Here is a 20,620-nt window from a genome sequence, read left to right on the forward strand (position 1 = left end):
TAATACCACTTAGGCCTCTACCCTCTCATAAAGTACAAATTTCGAGCCTCGGCCCCTCTGTTACAACTCGGCCATTTAATACAAATCCAGCCTCAAAATAAACTCTGTTATTTTATAAAACCCGGGCTCGGCCATTTAATACAAACTCGACCTCGGCCCTCTCATAAAGTTCCTGCATTCCTCAAAACAGTTCCAATATTTCCGCAAACAGTTCAGTATTACACAAACATACCCATCCTGGTATTTCCATCACTCTAAAATCATATTCACATGCCACACAATTTTCCATATTTAAACATAGCCCGTAGCCAACCACAGAAAACTCTGTATAAATGGTTAGGATCAAATCAAACTTTCCACCGTTCATTTCTATTCAAAATATCATATCGTATATCCTAGGTTTGAAAACAAGCATTTCGAACGATTGGTTTTAAAAAGAACAACTGAAAACATAAATACTCCATTCCATAACCATTTCCATCGGATCAAAAACATTAAAACACTGCATTAAACATAATCCCCTTACCTGATTTCGAAACAGAAACCGAAACCCTCGAAAACCAAATCCCAACCTTTAACACCAAATCGAAAATCTAATCCACTAGTACTGTAGATCTTAGCCCCCTGATCCTCGCAGTAACTTCCGATAGTCGAAACGGGAGACAAATGGCAAAGAACTGTAGAGAGAGAGAGAGAGAGAAAGAGAGAACTCGCCATTTCTAGAGAGAGAGAGAGAGCTTTTGGGATTTCTTAGCCCTTACGCAATAAAAAATCCTATTTATAGGCCTTTTGACCCTGTCAAATTCGTCCACGAATTAGTCCCTCGTCGATGAACCATAGAAGATTGTTCGTCAACGAACCCAAGCCTAATATTTTCTTCTGTCGGTCGGGATCTCTTCATCGACGAGACTCTGAATTTCGGCAACAAAGCACTAAAGGGCATTCGTCGATGAGATCATTGGCTTTGTCGACGAAGCCTGCTAAAAAAAATCCTCTTTTTACCCTTTTCTTATTTTACGGGTTCGGATCTCTACACCTAGGATTTTTGAAACCTCAGGGGAGGTTCCTGAAATTTTTGAAACCTCAAGGGAGTTAGTGTCTTTTGCCCTATATATATATATATATATATATATATATATATATATATATACACACACGCGCATGTATGCTTGCATGCATGCATGTATGTATGTATGACCCAAGACCTAATGGCTTAATATTTTGGATCTAGTTAGTATCACCCATGTATATCAAGCTCACTCGTAGGCATGCATGCATGTATGTATGTATGACCCAAGACCTAATGGCTTAATATTTTGGATCTAGTTAGTATCACCCATGTACATCAAGCTCACTCGTAGGGACAACAAGTAGTATTAGAGCAATGGTTAGTAACTTTAGGTGATCGAAAAAAAGTTAATTCTCCTAATGTTATAAGCATTGAAGGATCAAGCAGGTGACTAAGAACAATATGGTTCATCTAGGCTAGATGGATTGATCCAAATTGGCTCAAGATGTCGGAGCTATTATTGATTCTAAGGCATATAGAATACAATCCAAGGCATGTCAAACGCAGTAGTAAGGCCCACTAAAGTAACAATTGGAGAATTGGGCTCGATGAAATATTTTCCACTAGGGGAGTTCTAAAGATTCACAAAAGATGGGGAGAATGTTGGAAACATCAACTTGTCAGTTGTACCACATTAGAAAATAGAATGGAGGTATATATATATATATATATATATATATATGGATGAGCCCAAAACCTCATAGCTTAAACTTTTGGATCAACATGGTCTCACTGCTTGCACATGTATGTTGAACCCAGTCATGCCTACCCAATGCTAACAATTCTTTTTTTCTTATTCCTATTGCTCTCTTGTTGTTTCCCTTGTGCCAATTGGTCCTGTATCAATTGGTAACACTCCTTGAAGTTGGGTGGGTCCAACAGCTCAAAAGTAATTGGTGACATTATCTTAGGATTTCTCATGTTTTGGATTTATGGTTAGGGGATAAGGGCACAAAGTAGTGATGTGTCCCTTAGAATGACAATCATGGCACTCAATAGAGGGGTTAAGTGGTTGAAAGTCAAGAGATGAAAAGAGCTGACCCTCTATCCCTAGAAGTGGAAGGGTGTCAATTGACACTTTGACTAGCTAACAAAGCAAATGGAGTAGGGTTGTAAGAGTTCCCAAAGGCAATATGAAAAAACAGAGCCTGTGACCCTCCAGCCCTATCAGAGAATGCCAATCTAGCTTGAATAACTAATTTGGCCAGGGGAGTGAGACTCTTTTGCAAAGAAATCCTATAATACTTTTCTAACTCCAAAGTATTTTGATAGGCCTCCCCTAAAGGATCAAAAAAGTTCAAAGAATCCTCTCTCTTCAACTCATCCTGCAACCCATTAACAAACTTAAGGCACAATCACACAATGTTCAAACAATGTTCACATGATCATTAGAAATGTTGAAACTCAACAATGAGTCAAAATCATGGGGATTTCATTTAGTGGGACTTTCGTGTTTATGACAAGTGTACATGTAATTAATGGTTTTACTTATTGGCTTTAATTTTATAATTTTCAGCTTCTAGAGATTTTCTATTTATGTAATTTTCAGCTGTTTAGGAATTTGATACTATTTCCTGAAGTGTGTTTCCTTATTTAGCTTTAGAAGAAAAAACCTAGATAAAATGCTTCTTTTGTAAACATGGGATTCAGCTTGTGATATCAAGAATTGAAGCTTAATTGAGTTCTGCTATACGTTTCCCTTTCCGTTTAATTTTCCTTTGAACTTTTTTTTGTTTTCTATTTATTTTTTTATAGTTACTTTCCCTTGTTCCAATTGGTCCTGCATCACACTACCACTCCTGCTTCATGTAACTATGATTCAAACCTGATTAAGGCATCCTTTCCCTAGATCAAATCCACAAGCACAGCTAACTACAGCCCTCTCATTATTCAATACGATCTACTGAGCTGTCACAATCCCCCAGACAAACTAGCTTGGTCCGACACGAATCCATGGAACTAATTCTCCAAAGCTCATATCTGTAGAGTGGATGTTCCTAAAACCCTCAATCTCATATAAACCACCTTGTGTAACTTGTGAATGCCCCACAGCTTCCTAAACCCCAAAAGAAGCTCTTTCACAGTTTCATATTGTCTCCATCTTCTTAGCCATCATCTTGGAAATCTCCAATATCATACTGGTTACTAAGCTTCAGATGACCGTAAGTGTGTGTCCCTGGAAAGTTATTCTTTAAAAATCAGACGACCTCATAACTCACATGACCGGGCCATAAACCACCACAAGCAAGAAAAAGCATATCATTGCCACCTAGAAGGATGTAATAGGGTAAAAATAAAGAAACCATTCACCTCACAGATTCCACTCGAAATACTTCTATTGAAACATGGAAAAGGCATATGTTCAATCATCCAAACATATTCACCAAAAAAAAAAAATCAATTAGCATTTTCTCAATGTCTCATGATTTCAACTTAAAAACTCTATGTCAGGTTCTCCAGCCTAGCAGTTGCTAACTCTGACCAAGGCAGGGCTCTGGTTTAACTCGGCAACTTTGGAAGCAAACCATAATAAAAATAAATCATAGAGAGGAGTGGAGATATTTCTAGCATTCATGTTCCCCTTTTACTATAAAAAATGTACAAAGAAAAGGTATGACTCAAAAATGAAAGCAAAGGTAGACATTAATTGTATGGGATAAAAAAAAAAAAAGAATGGCAATTACAACTTATATCAAAATTGAGAAGCCACAGCACAACATATAGGGAAAAAAAAAAAACCACAATAACTCTGGAAATGAAGACATCATCTAATAATAAGATCTAGAATAAATCATGCACAAAGTTTCATTGTTAAATTTATAAACTTCAAAATGTGGTAGAAGTAAGAAACACAATAAGTTTTTTAAAATGCACAAAATATTAGGGTGGATGCTGCAGTATATGTTGCGAAGGAAACATAATTTACCCTCCCAAGAATATTGTTTTATCTAAAAGAACCAATGATAAACATAGCAACAAATATTGTTTTAGATTTGTTTCTTATTTAACTTTATTTGGATTTGTAGTCCTGTTTTGATTGGTTGTTAGTGTTGTTTTTGGGAGGCCTTTAATTTCTTTATCTGTAATCTCCCAATGCTTGTCTTGTAACCACGATATTCCTCTGCCAAAAGTGAGGGCATATCAATAAAGTTTGCATTTTTCAAAAAAAAAAAATTAAAAAAAAAAAAAAAAGTTTTAACAGCCTATTATTTAAGCAGTTGTATGCAAGAGCATCTGCCTGCTTCCTGACAGAACAAGCAGTTCAATTTAACCTTCAAAATTCCATAGAATTAAAGCGCACAATATATTTGAAAGAAAATGTAAAGTTATTGCTCATAGAAGTTTCAATAAATGATGCTGAGAAAATATAAGTTGCCTTTTGTTTCCTCCACAAGTCAACAAAGGACAAACATAGTCGACTAAGAACAAGCAAATCAACAAAAGCTTTGCCTTTAACAGCCCATTACTGCACAGTTGTACACAAAAGCACCAGCCCGTTCCCTGACAGAAAGCACATTCCATTGTTGTCCACCCTCTGGTTGCCAGGAGTGCAGCACAATTACTTCACCTTCAGGACCCCTGTGCCCTCCAATCACTAATATGCTGTTACCACATGCCTTGAAAGCAAGACCCCAACCATTTGAAGAGTCGGCCCTAACTGGCAGCCTCATGACAACACTCCAAGAGTTATTAGCCTTGTCATATTTCTTAACCTCATTGGTTGCTTGGTCAGCAGAGTAAAGCTGATTATTTACAACAGCTACCAGGGGAGGAGATCCCATGGCAGGTTCTCTGCCCACATGAGAACCAGGGTACATGTTCTTTATCCTCTTCCATGTCTGTGTCTCCAAGTTATACTCTTCCCCACAACTTAGAGATTTCATATCACTTGAAATGCCTCCAATAATATAAAATTTTTCATCCATGAAGAAGCCCGAACACAACTTGCGTGGCAAGTTCATATCTGGCAAAGTTTGCCAAGTACCAAATTCTGAATTGAAAAGCTCGGCAGACTTCAAAATACGGCCATTCTTGTCACTTCCACCAGCAACAATAGCAATTTCCCCACGGCTGCTAGAACCAAACAGACATCGAGGCAAGTTCATCAAAGGGCATCGAGACCAATCACGTGTAAGCAAACTATACATCCAAATTGCAAATCCTGATAACTCACGACCAAAAACAAGTAGCTCAGTCCCTACAGCAAGAGACTCCTTGTCTGCATATGTAAAGCATTCATCACATGGCATCCTAGGTAACCTCATCCACCTTTGTCTCATAGGATCATAGGATTCCCAAGGCATTAAGATACAGGCTAAATAAACCCAATGTTCAATAACACCAAGTTGACGTCTCAGTTTATATAAATATCCACTTGCCATCAATGACTTGAATTTTTTATTTAGACAGGCAAGATTTGCATAATCAGATCTGCAGCTCCAGGCTAAAATATCCAGCGCACTATCATCATGAAGGCCAGGCAGAAGACTGTCATCTGATGCTTGCCCATCATGATTCCCTCCAGATTGAGACATTGCTTCATATTTCCTTTTTTTCAGTCCTATATGGTCCAAATTAGGACCATATATCGCTTTTCCAGATAACCCTTTCATAAATTCTTCAAGAGTCTTCCCAGAAAATAGAACATAAAAACATGATTGCCAATGCTTGTTAATATATTTCCTCTCTTGATTCAAGTAGCCGTAAAGTTCTAGCATCATATATCCCTGCACATCAACCATGGCAGGCAATTCACAACCTAGCACTTCCATCATTGTCTTCAGTTCCTCAAGAGAATGCCTGAAAACCATGGACAATTTGCTGTACTGGATGCTGTTCAGTGAAGGAGAGAAAAAAGCAAGAAAAAAAAATAAATTTGTCATAAGACAATGGGAGAAAAAAACCACATACATAAAATTATGCAAATAAATAAGTGCCTCAAAACAATAACAACCAGAATTAAAGGGCTTACTCGATCCATGTACACACAAACACACAAACAAAATACTTAATAACAAATATAACCTTTAGGTGATTGATAAATGCCGCATGCATGCAATCCTTCTTAAAAATAGAAACCTATAGGTGATTCATTAATGCGAATAAAAAGCTAAGTGTCAAAATAAATAAATAAATAAAATAACTTTCCATACTATCAGTCCAAAGCATTCAGAGTCACAAAAAATGTTACAAGAAGAGAAATTAACAATGTAACAGTAAAATGCGGAAAGGCATTACTGCTTTTAGTAGACAGAATTACAGAACCCATTTAACTTAAGACAAATAGGAAGAAAAGAAGAAGTTACCAGTACAAGACCAAAATGCACTATTGCTCTTATTGATGAATCCCATTTAAACCAGAGCTTAAATAGGAAGAAGAGAAAATAATTTATCAACTTTCACGTAACGTATTCCACACATATTTACAGATCCCAATGCTGCATCATAACTTCTTTTTTTTTCTGAAAATCAGGAAATGGCACAGATAGGATGGACACAACACATTTCAAAGCATATGAACAAACTATACACCCGAATTCCTAAATCCCCGTGCCCAGCGCATACTGTTTTAGGCAAAATTAAAAAATATATTAAATGCAAACTAAACGATACCAGTGCTAGTTGTAACTTGTTTTTCTGAAAAACTGGAAACAACACAGAGGAGGTGGACAAAGAATATGGACAAACTTAGCACCCAGGTTTCTAAACCTGTGTGCACACACTGTTTTGAATAAAAATTACATACATCAACATTAATTAAATTAAATTCAAACTAACCTAGCTAATCCATCAAAAGAAAAATGATATTTTCTCTTTAGCAAATTTCATTGCATTTTCTTTTTCAAAAAGCAGGAAACATCACAGAGTAGGCAGCAAAGACACATTTCAAAGCATATGGGCAAACTTATCACTCAGATTTCTAAACCACTATACACAGCACATACATTTTTGGGTAAAATTCACTTGCATCAATTTTAAATAGATTACATACAAACTAACCTAACTAATTCGTTGAACGAAAACATGATATTCTATGTATCAATTTTCAACATATTTATCTTTTTCTGAAAATCAGGAAATAACCCAGAGGGGATGGACAAGACGCAACTTAACACCCAGATTTCTAAACCTCTGTGCCTAGCAAACACTGTTTTGGGTAAAATATGCACACATCAATTTCAATAAATTAAATGCAAACTAAAGTAGCTATTCATCAACTAAACATGATTTAGCAATTGTCAACTTAAAATTCTGTGTGTGTGTGTGTGTGTGTGTACTAGTAAATATGTCATAAGCACTGCACATGACCGCAAAAGAATAATCTAGTGTAATATATTGAAATAATTTGTATAGTTTAAATGTTCAAAAAACAAATTGAAAACACCTTTTTCATGCTTGATTTTATAAGCAAAACTATGAACCCTTGGAATTGTTTATAGGAATTTAACTAGAAAACATGGATACAGACTCAAGACATTGCTACAACACAATACAGATACAAAGAGATGACATATCCTAAAAAATAATGCACCATAAAATAGAAAATAAAATTATAAAACATTTTTCTTAAATATATTATGCATGAGTGCACGGAAAATATTAAATTCTGATATTTATATAACTCTCTATGTTAAAAAATCTAATAAATACATATGTATCTTCTTCTATCTATTTTATTTTGTAAAAGGTTTCAATATATGAAAATATCAATAAGTTTATTGTAAGTTTTTCCTAAAGTGGTAGCGTTCTTCTTCTATAATTATGATTCTTCTTCTCGTTAAAGCTTGATAATTGATATACATTGTTGACTCAAAACTTAATAGCTTAACCTTTCAAGTGAAGTAGTAATATGAGATGGTATCTATTAAAGCTTGATATACATTGTTGGCCCACAACCTAACAGCTTAAGCTTTTAGATAAAGTGGTAATCTAACATGGTATCAGAGCAGGTTACCTGGAGGTCATGGGTTCTAGTCTTGTTGCCAGCGTTTAATGTGTGTTATTTAAAAAATTATTATATTCCCTATAATAGGTGAATTATCATGTCTTTATCTCTCCACGTGCTGTCAAACTGCACGTGCAGAGGAGTGTTAAATCTTGATATACAGTGTTGGCCCACAACCTAACAGCTTAAGCTTTTAGGTAAAGTAGTAATCTAACAATATCAAAGCTAGGTACCAGGAGATCCAGAATTTTACTCTTGTTGCCTGCATTTATTGTGTGGTGTTTAAAAAAAATTATTATATTCCATAAAACAACATCATCATCATCCTAAGTCCCACGAGGTGGGGTTGGCTACATAAATCCTTTTCCACCAATTCAACCAATCAAGAGCATCTTCTTTTTCTACTTTAACATCTATTAAATCCTTCCTCACTACTTCATTTCACGCTATTTTAGGTCTACCCCTACCTTTTTAAATACTAGAAATAATAACTCACTCCTCCTCAAAGGTGCACTACTAGATCTGCATTTTAAATGTCCAATCCATCTAAGTCACCCCTCCTTTATCTTGTCTGCAACCTATGTTATGCTTAGTTTATTGCATATAAGTTCATTCGTTAATTTATCTTTCAATTTTATACCACACATCCACTTTAACATTCGCATTTCAGAAACTTTTACCTTTTGTACTTGTTGTTTCTTAGTTGCCTAACATTCTGACGCATAATGCATGGTTGGTCTTATAGTCATCTTATAGAACTTTCCTTTTAATTTTAAGGGTATTCTATGATCACACGACATGCCTAACACACTCCTTCGTTTTACCCAACCTGCTTTAACTTTATGTATTACAACCTCTTCAATTTCCCCTTCCGCTGACATAATAGATCCAAGATCTCGAAATCTACTAGTACTATTAATTTCTTGATTATCAAGTTTAATCTTCTCTCCACTACTCCCCCTTAAGTTATTGTATTCCTTAGAATTATATAACTATAGTATACGTATTAGAAAAGTGTTTAAAGAGTTCTTGAAAGGAGTGTCAAGCATTAAAAATGCAATTTTAAAACTGTGGACACATTTATGAATTGTCATATGCACATTGGAGAAGTTAAGTGTCAAGAGAGTGTCAATATGAAAATAGAATGGAATTTCTGTATTTCTTGAATAAATTTGTACAAACCAATTTACAATATTTATAATACAATCGGAAGATCTAAATATGGAAATAATCTCCTAAACAAATCTCTCTCAATAATATACAATATATACTTCCCTAAATTACTCCAAGAAATTTGAAGATACTCGGGATTTCTACACTCCCCCTCAAGTTGGATCATAGATATTGATCATATTCAACTTGCAAATGAAATCATCAAAGCTCTGGAGGGCTAGCTCTTTAGTAAAGATGTCTGCAGTTTGTTCCTTGGTAGGTACATAAGTCAGACAGATGGTTCCTTCTTCAACCTTCTCTTTGATAAAATGTTGGTCCACTTCTACATGCTTAGTCCTGTCATGTTGAACTAGATTGAGAGAGATACTGATAGCTGTTTTGTTGTCACAATAGAGTTTGATAAGGAATTTCACCAGGATTTGTAATTCTTCCAAGAGTTTCTGTAACCACAGTCCTTCACATATCCCTTGTACAACTGCTCTGAATTCAATTTCAGCACTGCTTCGAGCCACTACATTATGTTTTTTGCTCATCCAAGTTACCAAATTTCCCCATACAAAGGTGCAATATCCGGTAATAGACCTTCTATCTTCCACTGATCCTGCTCAATCCGCATCTATGAAAATTTCTACTTCCTTGCTTTCACATTTCTTGAAGAAGAGTCTTTTGCCCGGAGAACCCTTGAGATACCTAAGGATCTTATACACAGCATCTAGGTGAGTCTTTTTCAGTGAATGCATGTGTTGACTTACCACACTTACAACAAATGCAATGTCGGGTCTGGTATGCGATAGGTAAATTAATTTACCAACCAATCTTTGATACCTCTCCTTTTCAACTGGTATTCCGCAATCTTCAACCCTCTTTTCTACTTCAAACGGGGTTTCACCAGGTTTGCATCCAAACATGCCAGTTTCGGTTAAGAGATCAAGGATATACTTTCGCTGAGTGACACTGATACCCTTTTTTGATCTAGCAACTTCCATTCCCAAGAAGTACCACATTTATCCCAGGTCTTTAACTTCAAACTCAGCAGCTAGGACTTTCCTTAATCTTTCCATCTCCACTGTATCATCTCTAGTTAGGATTATATCATCAACATACACTATCAGAATTGTTTTCTTACCACTTTCAGAGTGTTGGAAGAACATAGTGCGATTTGATTGCCCTTGTCGATATCCTTGATTCTTTATCACTTTCGCAAATCTGTCGAACCATGCTCTGGGAGATTGCTTGAGTCTATACAAGGACTTCTTGAATTTACATACTCTATTTTCTTCACCTTTCTTACTGAAACCTAGTGGTATCGACATGTAGACTTCTTCTTCTAACTCACCATTTAGAAATGCATTCTTAATGTCGAGTTGCTGTAGTGATCAATCTAAGTTAGTTGCCAAGGACAGGAGGACCCGAACTGTATTCAATTTTGCCACTGGTGCAAATGTCTCTGTGTAGTCAATGTCATAGGTCTGTGTAAACCATTTTGCAATGAGTCTGGCTATATATCGTTCAACTATCCCATCAGCTCTATATTTCACTGTGAAGACCCATTTACAACCAACTGGCTTCTTCCCTCTCGACAAATTCATAACGTCCCAAGTTCCATTCTTTTCCAGAGCCCACATTTCCTCCATGACAACTTCCCTCCATTTAGGAATCTCCAAGGCTTCCTAGATATTCTTTGGAATTTTTATCCTGTCAAGGTTAGAAGTAAAAGCACGATATTCTATAGACAGACTTTTATAAAACATGTATTTTGACCCAGGATATTGAGTACAAAACCTGATTTGTTTTCTGACTGCAATGGGTAAATTAGTGTCATCGGATACAAGCTTATCAGAAGGGAACTCATGACCATCTATTACCTAATCAGGATTGGGCGTTAACTCATGGTTGCTCAGAGCTATCACCGGTTCCAACTCTCTTGGTGTCTTAGGAATGAGATTCTCCCTGTTCTTTGTGTTTGGCTTTCTTGAGTAAACAAGTATTTCTGTGTTGTTTTGTTTTTCAGCGTCTCCCCCTGAGGTTAAGTGATCTTTTGTACATGATAGGTCAAGAAATGATGCAATGGTAAACTCATGAAATGATGCAATGGTAGAATTAGTGTATGGCACAGATTCATCAACAGAGAAATCAAAGAACCGATCTTCACTCCATTTCTCCCCCTAAAGAGAGGGCTTTGGGAAGCAAGGAGTGGTTTCAAAGAGCGTGACATCAAGGCTAACAAACAATTTTTTTGTGACAAGATCATAACATTTGTAGCCTTTCTAAGTAGGTGAATAACCAATAAAAATGCACTTAATGGCACGAGATTCCAATTTATCCCAATTGTGAGCATGAATATGAACAAATGCAGTACATCCCAAGATTTTTAGAGAGAGATTGGAGTGGAGCCGAGAATTGGGAAACCATTCCTGGAGTTTCTGGAGAGGAGTGGCAAAAAAAAAAGAACTCAACTAGGCATTCGATTAATGAGATGTATAGCTGTTAAAATGGCATCACCCCAAAAATATTTTTTCATATTTGTAGCGAACATCAATGCCCGAACTACTTCAAGAATATGCCTATTTTTACATTCAGCAGCCCCATTTTGTTGAGGGGTATCCACATAGGAACTTTGATCAACAATTCCATTTTCTTGAAGATAATGTCCCAAGATATCATTGAAATATTCCATACCATTATTAGTACGAAAATTTGAATGTGAGTTTGGAATTGTATTTGAATCATGGAGCGGAAACTGGTGAAAATAGAACAGACTTCAGTTTTATCTTTTAACAAGTAAACCCAACAAATACGAGTATGATCATCAATAAATGCAACAAACCATCTCATGTGAGTGCGATTAAGAGAGCGTAAGGGCCCCCATAAACCACTGTGAATCATAGTAAAGGGTCTGGATGGTTTGTATGTAGATTTTGGAAAGGAATTACACTGGTGTTTTGCAAGTTCACAAATCTCACACTGAAATTCAGAAGACATTTTATTTGAAAAAATGGAAGGAAATAAATGTCTTAGATATTTGAAAATTTGGATGACCCATCCTAGAATACCATAACAAAATTTCACTATCACTAGAAACAGATGCAGAATCACAAATAGTAGTTTTACATTGTTCACTCACATTAGCCTCCTCAAAGTAGTAGAGTATCTCATATTCCTTAGCACTGTCAATTGTCTTTCCCGATGATAGGTCCTGAAAAACACAATGAGAGGGTAGAAATTTAGAAGAACAATTGGAGTTTTTAGTTAACTAACTAATGGATAGTAAGTTGCAAAATAAATTAGGAACATGAAGAACAGACTCTAGTGTGATGGAGTCAAAGAGTCGGATATTCCCTTTGCCTACGACAAACGAGAGTGATACATCTGCAATTTTAACTTTCAAATTTCCAACATAGGGTGAATATGATGAGAAAAGATGATAAGCATCGGTCATGTGGTCAGTAGCACTAGAATCAATAATCCAAGGAGTTTTGGATTTAGAGGTCATATTCAAAGCTTACAAAAAATTACCTCTTTAAGCAAAAGAACTCGAAGAAATATTTTTGGAAGACGAAGCTCTGTAATAAACTAAATGAGATCTAGTCCGCCAACTGCCTGAACATTTTCTCATCAATCTCAATCTCTCTGTCGGAACCAAAAACGTCAAGGTCTTGCTCCAATCTTTCCTCTTCTTTTTCAATTGCCTCTGCTTCTAGCCCCGCCTCCTCCTCGTTCTTGTTCCTCAAAGGGCTCATGGTAAAGCTCCAAATACACCTCTTCAACATCTTCCTAAGCTTCTGGCGCTTAAGTCTTTGGTACTCCTCGAAGCTCAAACCCTTCAACTCCTCGTCTGACTCTGAATAGTCGCCATGCCTACCCCTGAAATCACGATCGAGATACGCACGGCCCTTGTTCCTACGATGGTCGCCATCGCTGAACTTTCTAGGGCTTGTTCTGAAATCTGGATAGTTGTAGGAGTCCGAACGACGACGATGGCAATTTGAATCTTGGTGATGGGCTCTATAGCCATTGATGGGACTACAGCTATGGCTGTAGTTGGAATAGTCGTCTAAACCCGACAAGTAACGGCGGTTGACTCAGCCGTTATGGTGGTGTCTGGTAGAAGGCAACAAGGGCCTTGGTGATGAAGAGGAATCCATGGAATTCTCAAACCTTGTGGAACTTTGTTGGAGGACCTCGTGAAATTCAGAGGTCATCGAACCTCTACTTTGGCTGGTGATTTCTGCCATTGATAGCTAGGTTTAATCTCCTAACTCTGATACCATGAAATCAAAATGGAATTTCTGTATTTCTTGAACAAATTTGTACAGACCAATTGACAATATTTATAATACAATCGGAAGATCTAAATATGAAAATAATCACCTAAACAAATCTCTCTCAATAATATACAATATATACTTCCCTAAATTACTCCAAGATATTTGAAGATACTTGGTTATAAATAATACATGAAACACATCCCCCTTATAGAAGTGTTGATAACTAAAAACTCTTCTCAAAATCTCAAAAGCTACTAAATTGGAATCCCATACTAACTAAGGATTCTTGTGGTTCTAGAGGATCCAACTACAAAAGGAGGAGGCCAAGGATATTTTCAATCAGATATACAAAACCAGGAGAATCTTGGATCCCCTCTCTCCAAACAACAAAAAAATGTTGAAGAAGATTCTGCAAGATCAAACATGAAAATGTAAAAATAAAATAAATAAAATAAATAAATAAAATAAAAAACAATACAAGAACAAAGGAGAATATGATACTTACAACATGTAATGTTAAATTCTATTTCTTAAATTAAAATCTTAGGAGGATTAAACTTGAATTTATCTAAATTTTGAAGAAAAATTTTAATTCTTATTTTACATAGAACCGTAATATAATTATGTACTGCTAGTCTACAAACATTTTAGACCAATTAATAATAGCTTATAGTAAATACTTATTTTTTATTTAATATTAATAATATCATTACTTAAAATCACATTCTTCTTAAAATTAAGTTTAAAGACACACACACACACAAAATATATATATGAAGATATTAATGAAAAAATTTTATCATATTTTAAAAAAAAAAATAGAGCAATATAAATCTAATTTTGATCAAGTATGCAAATTTTAGCCTATTAAAATAGATATGTAGATGCAGTGTTATAAAATACAGGTGCACACCTAATAGGTTTGTTATGTGATAGGCATGTGAAAGATATTTTTAAAAAGTCAGCAATATTTATTGGTCTAAAAGGATGTATTTTGACAAAGTATTTAACCATTTTGTATATTTAAAAAAAATTTATGTGTTTAATTTTATAAGATGAATGTGCGTTGCACATAAAATTATTAATATATCAAAAAAAATAAAAAATATATGGATTTTTTGTAAAAATATACATTTCATATAAGAACAATATTAAATTTTGGATGAAAGACGATAACCTTTCCTAAGGTTTGGTGAAAAGATGCGAACCTCCCCTATGTTTTAAAAATTCCAAGGACACACTCCCCCCCTAAGATTTGGAAAAAAAAAAAAAAAAACATAGACCTTCCCAAGGTTTCAGAATTTTCACAAACCTCCGTTGAGGTTTGTTAAAAAGACATAGACCTCCCTTGTATCGGACAAAAAGACAAGTTAGGAGTATAAAAACGTCAATGGAGGTCTTTGAATTTTTTTTTTACCAAATCTCTAGGATGTTTGTCTCTTTGTCAAATCTCGAGGGAGACTTGTGAAATTTTTGAAACCTTAGGGTAGGTCTGTGTCTTTTTGTCAAGCCTCAAAAGAGATTAGTATCTTTTGCCCTTAAGTTTTGTGTTAGGGGCGTTCAATTTACTAAATATTGAAATAATATTCAATTTACATACTAAAGTGGTACAAGAAGGCTTATAAGCATAATTCAATGTTTATTTACACAATTCCTATATGCAACAGCATTTAATTTTTTATATAAAATGTAATTTTCTAACTAAAATCTTTGGAACTGCTACTTTTTTCCTAGTTAATCATCAATCAATGAGTTTGTTTTACTTTTAAAAATTAATTAACCTTTGTTATTTGGAGAGTACATCAAGGTTTATCATTTTATTCCCAATATTTATCTTTTGAGAAGTTAGGTTGTTGCTCATCCAAATGATATTTGTCATTTGATAATGGTTTTGAAATATGTTAGATGGTTCGCCTATTCTACATTTTTCTTATTTAATATTTATGGAGTAGAGCTTTTTAAGGTTCAAACCACAAATTTCTTAAAATAAATTTTTTAAATACATTTTTTTAAAAGACGATTGTGTCTAAGGAACTTTGGACACTCGATTAATCCACTGGGATAATGGGTCTGCCCCTATACCTTTCTCAACTTAAATACCAAGATATTATCTCAAATGGAAAACTGTAGCCACCAAGATGCGAACCCTTCTCTACTTAAATACAATTTTACCTAATTTTATCTTACTTTTAAAAGATATTGATAATTTCATTACAAAACAATTTCCATTATTCATACTTTTGTATATGAGTATGCATGCACGCTTATAGTTGTCTACTAACAACAATAGAAAATTAAAGGGAAAAAAAAATTCAAAAAGCACATAAATGTGCGATCCTCTGTCTAGCCATAATTCATAACAGATAGCTCAGAAAAATAAGATCCAACCCAACATAGCCTTTATTTTCCTGCCTTAAACCAGTGGTTTTAAAAAGAGAAATGCCACCAAGCACAACACAGCTGAGAACACTAGCAATGTAGGCCAAAAAATTGAGATAGCATTAGCATCGCCAATACACACAAAAGAACTTATGAAGGCATAAAACATAGATGAGGCCAAAAATCTGGGTGTAAAGTACCAGATGTGCAGCCATATAGATCATTTCAATATGCAACTAAGAAATAAGGGTCTTTATGCTACAACCAAATATATTTTCTTATAACTTTCTTCATTATCATCCAGGAATTTATCCTCCCAGTAGGAAAAGATATTCCTTAACAAGGGTAACTGAGATATACCATAATTAATTTTTCCCAAATTTCACGGAAATGAACGAATTATGACAGTCAATTTTCAACCAACTATTTTCTATCGAAAGTTCACACTATTCCAATGCAGAAGTACTCCTACAAAAAATTCATGCCAAAAAATATAAATTTGGTACAGATTGATTTTTACCCCTGCTCGACGAGTCTTCACTTTATCTCTGGTTGAAATTTTAAAAAAAGTTATTTAAAGTTGCAATTAACTTTCTTTCAAAGAATAAATTTATTATAGAAACAAATAATGCCCAAAAATATAACCAAATACAAATTTACGTAATTAAGGACAAATTACAGAAAGAAAAAGGCTATTTCTCAATCTCTAGCTAACTGAAAACGGAAAACTATACACAAAATATGAAACTAACGAAAAATCTAAAAGTACGAAACGATAAAACGATACGAACTAAAGAAACTACTGCCAAAAACATAATATCAAGATCGCCTGAACAAACCGAAATTCTCAACATAAAATATCTAAATTTCAAACCATTAATTCAATTAAAAACTAAAACAAACAAAAAGAAAATAAGCAGCACCTTGAGTCGCCGGAAATCCAACGAAGCTGTGAACCTCCTGAGATCGGATCAGACAGGAGAAAGAGCGGCTGACAGCCACTCCCTATCTCTCTCCGTCTCCCCCGCGCGCTGCTCGCTCCCTGAACACCCCCGCTCTCCCTCTATCTACAACCTAAGCTTCAACTTTCTCATCCATACACGAGAGAGAGATCTTCATCCTCTCTCTCTCCTCTTTCTCTAGAATATAGAACTCACTCACACACACTCTCTCTCTCCGTCTCTCTCTCACACACACTCTCTCCTCTTTCTCAAGAATATAAAATTAGAAATACGACGCTTTAGAGTGAGAGAGAGAGAGACAGAGAATGTGGGTGTGTGTGTTTTTCATTTAACTTGTTAGGCGTTTTTAAACCCATTTCTCCCTTTGCAGACGTTTCTTCCCACTTTGAATTCACTGCCCCCCCAATCCCATTGTAAATGCCGGGTTTTGACCAGTCCTCTGTCTCTCTCTCTCAGTGTGACATGGCAATGAGGGAACCGGGCCACTTGTTCATCCACGTGCCCCTTCCCCACTTCTGCCACATCAACTGTTCGTTCCATGTCTACAATCCCACCTGGCCTTGTTTTCTTTTACTTTTTTTTTTTTTTTTTTTTGCACCTTTTTCATTGGAGAAAATGTCATTTTAGAATTTGTCCCTCTTTAATTCTTTTTGGACAGTTAAACCTTTAAAATATATGAAAAATCCATGCCTCTTAAAGTTGCTCTAATTCACCTATCTTCTTCTTTTAAAAAGTCAAGTAAATTTGTTGTTATATTTTAGATTTTAAACCGTGTTGCATTAATTATTCATTTAATAAGTTATTCAGAGTTCGAATTTATTAACGCTTACACATTAAGATTTTGATAATAACTCAATTTAAGTGCGAATATAGAAAGAGAAGTTAAAAAAGATAAAGAAACATTTATTATAGTCATTATTGGACTCATAGGGGATAAGAACTCTATATTAGTCTATTTTTAATTAATGTATTAATTTGTGTATCTATATTTAAAAGGTGAGAATATTTTATATGGTAATCTTGTGACCTAACCAGTTTCATAATAACATCTGTCTTTAAAGATTATTCATTTGAAATGTACATTTTTATCAAAAAATTTTATAGTTAAACTATTCTTAAGATTCAAAAATATATTTTATGACAGTCCTGTGATGATAAGTTCTATGAGAAATATAATACTCTTACAAACATATGATAAGTTTTATAAAGAATATAATACTATTACAAACATATTTATTTAAAATTTACTCTCTACAGTCTCCCTTAGTAGATTGAACTATCACTTTGATTTCTATCTTATATACATCAACCCTTCGATGCTTCTTCCCTATTTCCCAACTCGGACTTATCATTTTGAATTAAATTTGGGTCCATACTTTTATGTTTGATAAATGCTTGAGATAAGATCTTCTACTTCAAACTATATTAAGAGGGATAAAATTTATACTAGACAAGGAAAAATGTGAACTTATCAATTTCTTTTCCATATTACTACTAGGAGTTGTGAAACATCCCATAAAAAGTCCTCATTGTAATTGTAACCGTTTTAAGGTAAATTTGTGGTAGAGAAGATATATTAACTTAGGAATTAAGTGGGAACATGTCATCACTATATTTTAGGAAATAGGGAGATCTAAAAATTAAAAATTCGATCCTAAGTCGGTGTTGTTTATAGTCTTGCAACATATTTGTCATATAGGAAAAAATACAGAAAGCTACTTCGTAGTAATCGATTATACTAATTGAAATGTGTAAGTTATATATTTGTTATCTTAAATTCCAAATAATATAATAGCCTTCAACTTTATGCCGGTACAATATTCTTAAATTGCTTGGACACTACATCCATTAAAGGGTGACATGAATATCCGTGAAAAGTAGTAGAAACATTACAGAAGATTGTAAAATCTAAACGACATACATTAGGTGTTATTGCCCTTCCTTAATGAATAGCCTATCAAAACATCCTCGATAAAATCATCGATATAGTTTTTTTTTTTTTTTCAGGAATGTGTATATTAATATGGAGTGTTAATTTAGATTTTAAAGGGGAGATATCATATCATGAGAATGTTAGTTAATTATCTACGCGACAAACAAGAATTTGTTGACTCAATTAAAATAACTTAAGTACTTTATTATGATTTGTAGTTCGGTTAATATGGCATGGTAGTCAAAGTGTGCATCCGTGTGGAGAAGAAAAGAAAATATTAATATCAATAAAAGAAATAAACACACGGCATGAATCAATGATAAATGAAAAGTAATTAATTGTAATTATAATTTAAACATGGCAAACTTACAACAAGATTGAAGATAACATTTGATCTTGAAATTTTTCAAGTTGTCAACTACTAGGGATTTTTATACATAATTTATAAAGATGGTTGGAATGAGAATAGGATTGTTTTTGCAAACTTGTAAGGACTTGCCTTTATTCTTGAAGATTTCTTCTTTTATAATTGAGGAGAGTTTGACTTGAAAATCCTTTAGTTGAATTTTATTTATAACTAGCAAGACCATTTTTATTTAGAAAAGCAAATCTCACTTAATTTCACATTTTATTTTATTAAAATTCGTGAAACGTAAAAACATGTTGTTATAATTGCTATTTGCATAATTTGCGCCAATACCAAAGTTGTTATCTTTTCTTTCCTATGAGCACTAATTTATTTCTAAGACGATCATTTGAGAATATAATATAATACACACATATACAAGTATACTATTTCACAAAATTTGGACAATTTTTCAATTATCACTTTTTTAACCAAATATTTTAGATAATGCATTTTGTATTCACATATTTATGTTTAAATTTAGATATTAACATAAGAGCACAGATCATTTAAAAAGAATGCACGTTTCGTCTCATCACCAAATTGCATTGTAGACATCCTATTTCGCCCTACTATTATATATCAAAATTTAGAGCATTTTACCCTTTTTTAAATTTCAATTTTGGGCATAATTAGGTTGATTTTGTGTAGGTGTTGTCTAAGATCTTTTCCTAGACACGATCTCTCATTTCATCTCACTCATCCTCACCATTCGGTTCAAGTTGCATTGTAGTAACCCGAAAAAAATAATTAATTAATTATTAAATTAAATTAATTAAATCAAATAATATGATAGTTATATATATATATATAATATGAATATAATATAATATTATTATTAAGATACATATACATGAATCTTCCTAAAGGAAGATTCAAAAGGAGAATTTGCAATTGAAGGAACGGAATGCGCCCCACTTCGAATTGAATTCTCTCCCTCCTCACGTCTCCGTCTCTTGCCTCTCTTTCTCTCCTCAATTTTCTTGGTCAAACGTACGCCGATTGGAGAATGGAAAATACCCTTTGGTTCCATTCTACGCCACCAATATTTTCACTGGAGTGGATTTGTGGTTAGGGCGTCGTAGGTACCACTCCTGGGATAAGGTAATCTCTCTCTCTCCCCTCAATTTTTCATTAAATTATTAGTCAAATTGACGATCGGACACCACCACAAGGTCCTAAGTTCGATTCTCATCATGTTAGTCGGAGCAGATTTTTGATTTGGAGATTCTAGGCACCACTAAAAGGCTAAGGTGAGGAGTAAAAATTATGTAAATTATTTTAGAAATTCAACTGGTTAAATTATAATAGGTGATTATTAAATTGAAGTATTTGATTATATTAGATTTTTGGGATTAAGTTAAATTATAGGGAAATGATTAAATGAAATTGTTGGGGAATATTCTGGAATTAGATTAAATTGCGAGGATATGATCATAATGGTATTTTTAATATGTTAGAAATTAAATTTAAATATGGGAAGC

At 34.2% G+C, this 20,620-nt stretch overlaps 1 protein-coding gene across 1 annotated transcript; it reads right to left on the reverse strand.

Annotated features, from left to right (window-relative positions):
* Positions 1-4,376: 4,376 nt before the first annotated feature.
* LOC131159283 (F-box/kelch-repeat protein At5g60570-like) lies at positions 4,377-17,199 on the reverse strand. Its single transcript, XM_058114038.1, has 2 exons — positions 16,759-17,199; positions 4,377-5,902 (listed from the first exon to the last, which is right to left on the reverse strand). The coding sequence occupies exon 2, from the start codon at positions 5,878-5,880 to the stop codon at positions 4,522-4,524; it is 1,359 nt and encodes a 452-aa protein (XP_057970021.1). The 5' UTR covers positions 5,881-5,902; positions 16,759-17,199; the 3' UTR covers positions 4,377-4,521.
* Positions 17,200-20,620: the final 3,421 nt, after the last annotated feature.

The sequence above is a fragment of the Malania oleifera genome, chromosome 7, assembly GCF_029873635.1.
Source record: "Malania oleifera isolate guangnan ecotype guangnan chromosome 7, ASM2987363v1, whole genome shotgun sequence".
In the NCBI taxonomy this organism is placed as follows: domain Eukaryota; kingdom Viridiplantae; phylum Streptophyta; class Magnoliopsida; order Santalales; family Ximeniaceae; genus Malania; species Malania oleifera.